We start from the raw sequence: 12,241 nt of genomic DNA, 5'->3' as shown, positions 1-12,241 counted from the left end.
TCATTGCCCTCTCATATTACACAATAGGATTTTTTTACCTTCAAAGAACTTGAGTACGACCTGCGTCAAAGTGGAGCTTGAAGAATCGGGCACTGGAAGAAATCCCAGGAAATGCTCCCAATTCGGACATCGTATACCCCATCGAGTGTTTGTCTCCTGGACGAAACGTACCACAACTGTCATCTGCTTAACTTTTGAAATATCTGATGTGCAGTCCAGAATTATACTGTAATACTTTGCAGATTTCATCATTAATAGTATGTTGTTGGTTATAGATGACTCAATAAGATGAATTATTTCATTCTGTGTTTCTTTTCCAGGATGATGATGACCCTTGTTCTCACCTTGGTTTGTTCTGTTGAGGTGCTCCATCATCACAGTGTCGAACTTTCCGAATAATTCAACGAGATGCAAGAAGTTTCCGTTGTCAGGCTGAAAGAGTGTATCTGTACTTTCCCTCGAAGGCAGACATTGCCAACCCAGGAAATGATTTGTTGTTTTTAAGCGCTCAAGAACATTTTTCCAGTGTTGGCTTTCTGTATTCAGAAGCATTTGATGATGGGCGTCGACAGTTACTGACTTTTTCAGTCCCTCTGAAAACACGATCCACTTTCTATGTGAATTCAAATGCTCGGTAGACTTCCTGTGACTTTCAAGATGCGAAGGAAGGTGCCGCCAGTGGCTTATACCGTTCTTTGCAAGTTTTACTGTAGATGACGGAAAAGCGTAACACAGCATCCTTGCTCTTTGAGTACACCAACCAATGTCTATCGGCTTCTTCTAAATTCTTCAAAGAATAGCTGTAGTGCACAGGGCTGAAACGCCGGTTGTCAGCTTCCTTAATGCGCTTGGGAGGACCTCGCATGACCACAGTCGTTCGAATGCAGTCGGTAATAATTTCCGGCCATCTTCCGGGATCTGAGTCAATTGTGTCTTCCAGTTTAGGCTCGCCTCCAATCCCGTGTCCAGTGGTGAGTACCTCGGCCGATATTCCTCCGGTATTTTCCGAATCTGGTCGCCTAATCTCAATTCTGCTTGATGTTTCAGTCTCGGAGCTTTCGTCACAAAGCAGATCTTGAGTCCAGACGAGGTCTGTTGAACATGTTGTGGATGGCCCACCGTCAGCATTGCTACTGTGGTCGCAGTACTGTGTTCAACTTTCTGGTCATGTCCTGAAGATAAAGATGTAGCTGCAGTAGCTCCACTAGTATCTGTACTTTCAGGAACTATTTTTCCACCCTCGCCGCTGCTAGGTCGTTCTCTCCTTGGCTTGAAATATCGTTGTAATGCATCCTTTTGCTTCTTATCGTCATTTTCCTTCAGCGCCCATCTTTTTCTATATTCACTGCCAGACAGACTTTTTCTACCATCGGTCATGTTTGGATCCAGCCTGTAAAGAACGATTACGTGAAACTAACTGATGATGTCAGTTATTTGCAACAGACTATGCAGACAATTTCCTGATATCCCACTGCACGTCAACGGAAAATTATATTACTGTAGGATACACTGTTCGGGAGATGAAGTCATAAGAACTGAGCCGCGTGAAATTGAATTTCAGGCGGAATTTCACTACAGAGGCAGGTGAAACTGTCAAAGAGTGGGGCGGAAGACAATGGAAAGGTAAGATAATAATGCAATAAATACACACACGCGGCCCTGCTGAGATCTAACCATGCCTTCTGGGTGCTTCACTATTTTTGTCAGGAATTTTATTTTATGTAATTGTATGTTGTCATCTAACTTGTTATTTGGCAGATATATAGAAAAACTTATCTTTAGGCGAAGAGTGCCATTTATTATGTCCTAAAAAGTGGTCACTTCGAGGTCAGTATCGTGTAGCAGTTAGAACAGCAGGAAAAAGTAAAGCAACAGTTGCAACACCGGGAACACCAATACAGAAACAGCAACTGCTACTGTTGTGCAGCACATGGAAGAGATGGGCCGCTGCAGCAGCTACACTAGGAACACCTATGAACGTAGCTGCAAGAGTTGTTCCAGGGAAGTGCGTGCCCAGGCATCCTGCCTGTTGTTCGCTCACACAACTGTCAACAGCAGTTCTATCAGAGCCACAGTCGTCACCCTGCCTCCACCTGCCTCTGTGGAGATCCGCAAAAATTGAAGAACGAGACTGGTCCTAGAAATTCACCATGAACAATATGGAAGCTGAGTCTATAATGCCAGGGTTCGTTATTAAATCTGAAAGTCTGACATGCTGGGACAACATAAAACTGCTAACAACAGAGCTACTAACCTGCACAATAACATCTGTCAACAAAACACATAATGCAGACTTCAGTTTCGATGAACCCATGAAATTCAACTCGAAGAGTACTAAGATTGTGTTGGGAGATTTCAATTGCAGAAGCTCAAGCTGGGCCTACAGACAACAATGGAGATGAGCTGGAGAGCTGGGTGGAAAGGGAAAGCCTGAGACTCATAAATGACCCGAAACTGAGACCTTCTTTAAGTGGAAGATGGCGCTAGGACTATAATCCTGATAATGTTCTATCAGTGCTCAAGCAGCTCAACTTTTGGTAACAACAGTCGAGGAATGGAAACCAAAAAAATCCCATAATCAGTACAGTGGCTGGATTTACCAGCCCAGAAGAAGTTCCTTTAAATGAAAATTCAATTTGGAAAAGGAGCGCTGGGAAACTTTTTGAAAAGTACTGGATAGTGCAGCTCCAAAACTTAAAGCGACTGCTAAATCGAGTGAGGACTTCGCAGCCCTAGTAAAAAAGATCTCTCAGAAACATATATCTCGTGAGTGCCGAACTTAATAACAATCAGGCCTTAAACCAGACATACTTAGCCTACTTGAGACCTATCAAGATAAATGTGAAAGATATCCACTAGCTGAAAATCCCACTCAACAGGTAAAACTGTTGAAATATCACAGAAGGTAAAAAGGGTCAGATCTTTTAGCTGATCTAGATATGGGTCAAAACGGTAGAAGGGCATGGAAACTAATTAAAAATCTAAGCAATGATCCTAAAAAGTCACTACAGGAATTCGCGAGAGTAACGCAGAATGAAATAGCTCATCAAGTACTTTAGAATGGTGAAACAGAGATGACATGACAAACGCTAAAAGGTAAGAAGAGATGCTGCAGAAACCAGAAGAATGGATTACCTAAGGCAGTGTGTTGTCACAGATTCTCTAAAGTCTTTTTTTTTTTTTTTTTTTCTTCATCAGTCTTCTGATTGGTTTGATGCGGCCCGCCACGAATTCCTCTCCTGTGCTAACCACTTCATCTCAGAGTAGCACCTACAACCTGCATCCTCAATTATTTGGTGGATGTATTCCAATCTCTGTCTTCCTCTACACTTTTTGACCTCTACAGGTCCCTCTAGTACCATGGAAGTCATTCCCTCATGTCTTAACGGATGTCCTATCATCCTGTCTCTTCCCCTTATCAGTGTTTTCACATGTTCGTTTCTTCTCCGATTCTGCGCAGAACCTCCTCGTTGCTTACCTTATCAGTCCACCTAATTTTCAACATTCGTCTGTAGCACCACATCCCAAATGCGTCGATTCAATTCTGTTCCCTTTTTTCCCGCAGTCCATGTTTCACTACCATACAATACTATACTCCAGACGTACATTGTCAGAAATTTCTTCCTCAAATTAAGGCCGATATTTGATGTTAGTAGACTTCTCTTCCAAGGGAATGCCCTATTTGTCATTGCTAGTCTGCTTTTGATGTCCTCCTTGCTCCATCAGCCACTGATTATCTTACTGCCTAGGTAGCACAATTACTTAACTTCATCTACTTCATGACCAACAATCCTTATGTTAAGTTTCTCGCTGTTCTCATTTCTGCTTCTTCTCATGACCTTTGTCTTTCTTCGATTTACTCTCAATCCATACTCTGTACTCATTAGACTCTTCATTCCGTTCAGCACATCATGTAATTCTTCTTCACTTTCACTCAAGATAGCAATGACATCAGCGAATAGTGTCAGTGATGTCCTTTCACCTTGAATTTTAAATTCCACTCCTGAAGCTTTCTTTTATTTCCGTCATTGCTTCCTCGATGTACAAACTGAACAGTAGAGGCAAAAGGCTACATTCTTGTCTTACACCCTTTTTAATACGAGCACTTCGTTCTTGGTCATCCATTATTATTATTCCCTCTTGGCTGTTGTACATATTGTATATGACACGTCTCTCCCTATAGCGTATCCCTGCTTTTCTCAGAATTTCGAATATCTTGCACCATTTTACATTGGAGAACGCTTTTTTCAGGTCGGCAAATCCTATGAACGTGTCTTGATTCTTCGTTAGTCTTGCTTCCATTGTTAACCGCAACGTCAGAGTTGACTCTCTCATGTCTTTTTAACTTTCCTAAAACCAAACTGATCGTCATCTAGCGTATCCTCAATTTTCTTTCCCATTCTTCTGTATATTATTCTTGTAAGCAACTTGGATGCATGAGCTGTTAAGCTGATTGTGCGATAATTCTCTCACTTGTCAGCTCTTGGCGTCTTCGGAATTGTGTGCCTGATCCTTTTTCGAAAGTCAGATGGTATGTCGCCAGACTCACACATTCTACACACCAATGTGAATAGTCGTTTCGTTGCCACTTCCCCAGTGATTTTAGAAATTCTGATGGAATGTTATCCATCCCTTGTGCCTAATTTGATCTTAAATTCTCCAAAGCTCTTTTAAATTATGATTCTAATACAGGATCCCCTATCTCTTGTAAATCGACTCCTGTTTCTTCTTCTGTTACATCAGACAAATCTTCCCCCTCATTGAGGCTTTCAATGTATTCTTTCCACCTATCCGCTCTCTCCTCTGCATTTAACAGTGGAATTCCCGTTGCACTCTTAATGCTATGACCCTTTCTTTTAACGTCAACGAAGGTTGTTTTGACTTCCCTTGTATGCTGAGTTTATCCTTCCGACAGTCATTTCTTTTTCCATGTCTTTACATTCTTCCCGCAGTCATTAGCTTCCCAGCACTTCCTATTTATTTCATTCCTCGGCGACTTGTATTTTTCTATTCCTGAGTTTCCCGGAACAATTTTGTACTTCCTCCTTTCATCGATCAATTGAAGCATTTCTTCTGTTACCCTCGGTTTCTTCACAGTTACCTTCTTTATACCTATGTTTTCCTTCCCAACATCTGTGATGGACCTTTTCAGAGGTATCCATTCCTCTTTAACTGTACTGCCTACTGAGCTGTTCCTTATTGCTGTATCTATAGCCTTAGAGAACTTCAACCATAGCTCGTCATTCCTTAGTACTTCCGTATCCCACTTCTTTACGTACTGTTTCTTCCTGACTAATGTTTTAAACTTCAGCCTACTCTTCATCACTACTACATTGTGACCTGAGTCATTATCTACTCGTGGGTTCACCTTACAATCCAGTATCTGATTTCGGAATCTCTGTCTGACCATGATGTAATCTAACTGAAATATTCCCGTGTCACTCAGCATTTTCCAAGTATACCTCTTCCTCTTATGATTCTTGAACAGATTATTCGCTAGTACTAGCTGAAACTTGTTACACAACTCAATTAGTATATCTCCTCTCTCGTTCCTTGTCCCAAGCCCACATTCTCCTGTAGCCTATTCTTCTACTCCTTCCCATACAACTGCATTCACGTCCCCCATGACAAATAGATTTTCATCCCCCTTTGCATACTGTATTACCCTTTCAATATCCTCATACCCTTTTTCTATCTCTTCATCCTCAGTTTGCGACGTCGACATGTATACCTAAACTATATTTGTCGGTGTTGGTTTGCTGTCGATTCTGATAAGAACAACCCTGTCACTTAACTGTTTACAGTAACATACTCTCTGCCCTACCTTCTTATTCTTAAGGAATCCTACTCCCGTTATATCATTTTCTGGTGCTGTTGATATTACCCTATGCTCACCTGACCAGAAATCCTTGTCTTCTTTCCACTTCACTGGCCCCCTACTGTATCTAGACTGAGACTTTCCATTTCCCTTTTCAGATTTTCTAGTTTCCCTACCACATTCAAGCTTCTGCCATTCGACGCCCGAACCCATAGAACGTTATCCTTCTGTTCATCATTCAATCTTTTTCTGATGGTAACCTCCCCACTGGGAGTCTCCTCCCGGAGAGCCGAATGGGGGACTATTCCGGAATCTTTTGTCAATGGAGAGATCATCATGACAATTCTTCAATTACAGGCCACATGTCCTGTCGATACACGTTACGTGTCTTTAATGCAGTGGTTTCCATTGCCCTCTGCATCCTCATTCCGTTGATCATTGCTGATTATTCCACCTTTAGGGGCAGTTTCCCACCCCTAGGACAGAGAGTGCCTTGAACCTCTTTCCAGGACAGAAGACGTTTTTGATTATGAATCAAAGACGCTACCCCTAGACCACAACATCTATACGAATGATCAAATTGCTGGAAACAGTATCTACCGTAAAATATGTGGGAATAACTATTCAGAGTGACCTTAAATGAAATGAACACAAAAAACAGATCGGAGGAAAAGTAGAAGTCTCACTAAGATTCACAGGAAAAATCTTAAGGAAATGTAACACATCGACGAGGGGAGTGGCTTACAAGGCACTTGATCGACCTATTCTTGGGTACTGTTCATCACTCTGTGATCCTCTGCTGGGTTAGGACTGACAGAAGAGAGAGAGAGAGAGAGAGAGAGAGAGAGAGAGAGAGAGAGAGAGAGAAGATCCAACGAAGATCGGCACGTTTCGTCACGGGATCGTTTGGTCGGTTCAAGAGCATTACAGAGATGCTCAAAAAACTCTGGTGGCAGACGCTAAAAGAGAGACGTTGTGCATCACGGAGAAGTTTACTACTGAAATTAGGAGCGACACATTCGCGGAAAAGTCGGAAAACATATTGCTTCGTCCAAAAAAATGTTCAAATGTGGACTTAACTGCTAAGGTCACCAGTCCCTAAGCCTACACACTACTTAATCTAATTTATCCTAAGGACAAAAACACACACCCATGCCCGAGGAAGGACTCGAACCTCCGCCAGTACCAGCCGCTTGCTTAGTCCCACATACATCTCACGAAATGATCACAACAAGAAAATTCTGGAGATTAGAGCAACTTCAAAGACTTACCGATAATATTTCTTTCCACACGCCATTCGCGGGTGCAACAGAGGAAGGGGATTAGTTAGTGGTACGAGAAGTACCTTTCGCCACACACCGGTAGGTGGCTTGCGGAGTATGATGCAGATATAGATCAACAAGACCTTCCAGATCCAAGGCAATTTATCTGCGAAGATAACAGCTCTGACGATCCAAGAGAGGACATATGGAAACTTGAAATGAAAATAAGCAACCCACTTGAAATTTTGGGGAAGAATCATCTCAAGCTCAACCTAGGGAATGCTCAAGGATGTGCTTTCCATTTAAGAAACAGAGACGCTAAAAGAAAACTGAATATTAAGTTTAGGCGATGGGTTATTCAATCCTGTGACATCCTAATATGCCTGAGACTTACTCTGGATCGCATCCTTTTTTTTTTTTTTTATAACGTGCTGTATAGGGTTTGTAGCAAAAATCTGCAGTATAAGAAACATATTGAGACAGTCGACAAGATTTACCCAGGTGAAAAATCTCCACTTTATCCAGTCAATAGTGCTGATCTCTGTCATTTGTGGGATAATATAGAGTACAGTTTTCTGGACCATCAATCCATATCAGGCACGTGGTCGTGGCATCAAAGAAATCAGTCTGTTTCATGTGTTAGACCAATCCCAGTCTCAAAGATCTACCACTCAGTCGGCATTGCATCCCCACCCATAAGAGACAGAATGGCAGGAGAAATAGAACAGAAGAAGCAGACTGAAAACCCGAAACACTTGCTGTACAGTTATAAACCTGCACTACGTGCACTGAAGCCCAGAAAAAGCTTTTGCAGCGAATGTCACCATTAGATGTCAAGCCGGACTTTATACATGTGACAATAAAGTGATCCTAGGCAAGAGCGCTACTCTCAAAATGAATAAACGAGTTGCGCTTACCACCTACTCTGCACTTCTTGGAGGACCCTTACTATGTTAAGAACAGGAGTCTCACAGTGCGTCTACTAGTATGCTAAAACACTGACGCAGCCAGTACTCAGAAATTTGTTTTAAATGCCACAGTAGGTCACATTAAGGTTTCGAAATTCTGGAGATGAAAAGTGTGTTGTCTCTCTCCTGGGCACGAAAAGTAAAGTATCAAACTCTCTCTCTATAACTCAAGAGATGAAATTCTGCACGCTGACAGAGATCACGGACAATGTATCCGAGGCCGCTATTCCTCAGGTGTTTCCTGCAACGCCCGTCGGAGACAGGCAGACTCGACAGGTGACAGTCCTCAGCATAAACAAATTACAGGATAGCACGCCATCACATGAACAACACAGCGCGCGCACCTCACTCTCGTCAGACTGGAATGAGTGCTTTTTCCATCGTCGTTTTGGCGACAGAACACATAGGTGCAATCGCCGCTTTCCTGGCTAGGAAAAGCGAACTGTAGCCTCACACGCCTGACAGGCAAACCTGCCAGCAACATCGGACCAGGCAACTATCGCAACGTTTAGTGATAACAGATAGAACCACTAAGAAGCAGTTTCTGGTGGTTACAGGCAAAGATGTATGTGTGTTTCTCAGGCGCCTGCTGTAGCTAACGTGATCACTGACAAATTACGACTTAGCAGCTGCAAATGGTTCGCTCATAGCTACATATGGGTTCGTGACTTTAAATTTGAATATCGGTTTAAAGAAGTCTTTCGAGTGCCGAATTATAGTTGTAGATGTGACCCACAATACCATCAGGGTGTTTTTCCTGGCTTCCTGTGACCTCAACCATGATGTGAGGAACATTTCTGTTTTGGAGCTGGTCTCGTATCTGAAAGTTGCATTTCAGCTCACAAAGTGTAGTGATACGCGGGCACACTTGCTGTAGCACTGCTGACACTGCCATGACTGCTAAACTTGTTTCCGTCAGTTCCCGACCCGCCAAAGACGAGTCATTGCGCACTACCTCCCCCCCCCCCCCCCCCCCTGCCCGTCGGGCGAAGTGGCCGAGCGAGTCTAGGCGCTACAGTCTGGAACCGCGCGACCGCTACGGTCGCAGGTTCGAATCCTGCCTCGGGCATGGGTGTGTGTGATGTCCTTAGGTTAGTTTGGTTTAAGTAGTTCTAAGTTCTAGAGGACTGATGACCACAGCAGTTAAGTCCCATAGTGCTCAGAGCCATTTGAACCACCCCTGCCACCCCACTCAACAGTGCATCACATCAGGACAATGCTGAGTGCTCCTGTTTTCTCTCGGCCAAAACGACTGGCTCGCAACAACTTCTCATCACAAAACCAGAATTCGACACAATGATCCAAGCAGGCACTGCACGATCATCAGAATCCAACTGGGCTTCTCCCTTTCATCTGGTACCAAAGAAACCGAACAGCTGACGCCTCTGTGCCGCCTATAGAGGACTCCACGCTTGGACAACTGCCCACCTCTACCCAGTGCACCACATCAAAGGTTTTGAGTGCCAGCTTAGTAAAACCCATCTGTGGCAACAAAGACTGCTCATAGAACTTCAGTTACTACATCCTATGGACTATCTGCATTTCCATAAATGCCATGTAGCCTATGGAATAGAGCACAGACTTTTTAACACTATATCGATGATATTTTGTGAGGACTAGGCTTCTGGTTTGCATACATAGACATCGGCCTCCTCGGGAAGATATGAAAGACATCTACTCACACATTTCCCAAGTTTTGATGACTACAGAATCCTCATCAGTCAGACTGCATGCATCATCGGTGGCTATGAAGTGACGTTTCTGGGATTCTGAGTTTCCACAACTGGTATGTATCCACCAGCTGCTATCATAGCCACACTTAAACCGCCCCTGGCCCTCAGAAGAGTTCATAAAGGGCATCGGTACCTGGTTGATAAACTTTTCCTGACAATTTTTACCCCAAGCTGCTGAGTCCCAGGCGCCACTCCATGCCATTCTCACTGGCTCCAAAGAACATGATACCTCACCTGTTACTTGGACTAATGAATACAAGCACCATTTGAAGCCTACCAAACAAGCCTCATGCAAGCCACGCTCCTTGCACATCCAATCGCCAATGCCCCACCAGCGATTTTCACAGGGACCTTATTCAGCACTATCAGTGACGTGCTACAGCAGAATGCAAATTGACATTGCAACCTCCGAGTTTTATTCTCAAAGAACTGACATGCCAGAGGCACGATTCTTACATGTATATTTGGACTTTGTAGGACCACTCCCAGTCGCACTTAACTACCGATACTTCCTCATGATGATCGATAGATACACCAGGTAGGTGGAGGTATTCCACTGGAAACACGAACTGCGATGCACATGTTCAGCTGCAGATGGATTTCACATTATTGCTCGCCCCAACGAGAGACTTTCGAGCAGCATTGGCAGTGGGATACAGAAATATACTATGCAATGGTCCAGCTGTACGGGACAAGAACTTCACTGCATCATGCAGCCTCAAACCTGTGTTGTGAAGTTCCTACACCGTACCTTGAAAGCCTTTATAACATGCCATATGACGGATTCGTGGATTGACACCCTCCCAGTAGTGCTCTTGGAATTGTGTGGTGCATTAAAAGAATACCATCAGCCACATCTGCCCCCTCCATCCTTCCCAGTTGAGCTGGTGTATTGCGAACCTCTGTGTCTACCAGGAGAGATTTTCAAAAAACAACCCACCCCTTTGTGCTCTACTCAAGATTTCCTCTCCGAAATCTGTAGGCAAATGGAGGCCATTCAACCGATTGTAGCTACAGGGCACAGAAAACCCAATGGGACCCACAGTGCAGCACTCTGGAGCCTTCCTATCAATGCCTTTACACAGTAGCAGGATGAAATGATATGACTCTCACTCTCCGCATTAAAGGGGTAGACACAGTATATTGTGTAACAAACTGGGGATCTAGAATAAGGGGAACCACCCCATGTTCGGCGAGGTAGGTGGAAAACCGCCTTAAAAACCATCCACAGACTGGCCAACACACCGGACCCTGACACTAATCCGCCGGGCGGGTTGATGCTGGGAACCGTCACGCCTTCCTGCTCGGGAAGCAGCTCGTTAGACATAGGCTGGTAGACACAGTAGTATTCGTTGACCGGTGCAACCCAGCTTACCCAAGTGCAGAAGACGCCGCAGTAACGCACGCCACCACAGGATGTCAAACACCTGACACATCACAGCCGCCATTACCACAACGTTATGGAGAGCAGTGCCGCCAACCTGGAAACAGATCGGTAGTTGTTCCATAATAACACGGGAGAACTGCCGTAAGTCAGTAACGTCCTGCCACGATATTTCGGCACAAAGTCTTTTGGCCATCTTCAGGTGAGCACCGCTGTAGTACTACAGCGGTGCTCACCTGAAGATGGCCAAAAGACTTTGTGCCGAAATATTGTGGCAGGACGTTACTGACTTACGGCAGTTCTCCCGTGTTATTATGGAACAATCAGTACGCCGGGAAAGTTTTAAACATCACAGATCGGTAGTTGTCCCCCTACATGCAGCTCCCATCTCGTTACATCAGACAACCCACCAGCATCCAGTCACAAGCGAAACACGATACGGACAAAAAGTTCGATTCCATTTATAGCCAGCACACGGTTCTTATTTCTAGTCAGTTAATTGTATTTTCTTCTTTGCATTGTTGGGGTGTGGAGCAGCGACCTCAGCTCATAGGCTACTCCACACCTATTCGTTAGCAAAGCCGGAAATACTGTGCTCTCCAGTAGGCAATATACCGCTGCCTGCGTGAGAATCGGAATGTGTGTGGTTATCAGACGCTCCTCAAGTAAAACAACCAGTGATACGATTATATTATGTTATGTGATGATAGTCATTTATCTCGTTATTGCGCAGAACAATAAGCGGTCTTATCTTTAGGTGAACTGTACCTTCTATTAAGGACCTATTGGCCAATTAAAATTCTGAATACAAAACGCACAGTCGCTATCCATTTCCAATTACGTACAACTACTTAAAATCACTAAAAACTGTACTAACCAAATCAGTCTCAGAGACTACGTAATAAACAGCAATCACGCCGCAGAAAGAGCTCTAACTTCAGATCGCCGCGATAAGGGAGGCGCAAATCTACGCTGCTGAAATTACAATGTACGAAAGATAAAACAAGAAAAAACTTTCTCTATTGTCTTTTAGAAGTTGCTGAAGGTGATGATGTTAAATATTATCATAATCAAAA

At 43.8% G+C, this 12,241-nt stretch overlaps 1 protein-coding gene across 1 annotated transcript; it reads right to left on the bottom strand.

Moving 5' to 3' along the window:
- On the bottom strand, positions 1-738 carry LOC126297928 (zinc finger MYM-type protein 1-like). The gene has a single exon (XM_049989250.1). It carries the CDS (start codon positions 736-738, stop codon positions 1-3), a length of 738 nt encoding a protein of 245 aa, XP_049845207.1.
- Positions 739-12,241: the final 11,503 nt, after the last annotated feature.

The sequence above is a fragment of the Schistocerca gregaria genome, chromosome X, assembly GCF_023897955.1.
Source record: "Schistocerca gregaria isolate iqSchGreg1 chromosome X, iqSchGreg1.2, whole genome shotgun sequence".
In the NCBI taxonomy this organism is placed as follows: domain Eukaryota; kingdom Metazoa; phylum Arthropoda; class Insecta; order Orthoptera; family Acrididae; genus Schistocerca; species Schistocerca gregaria.
The sequence above is the reverse complement of the archived record's forward strand: the minus strand, read 5'-3'. Positions and strand labels throughout refer to the sequence as shown.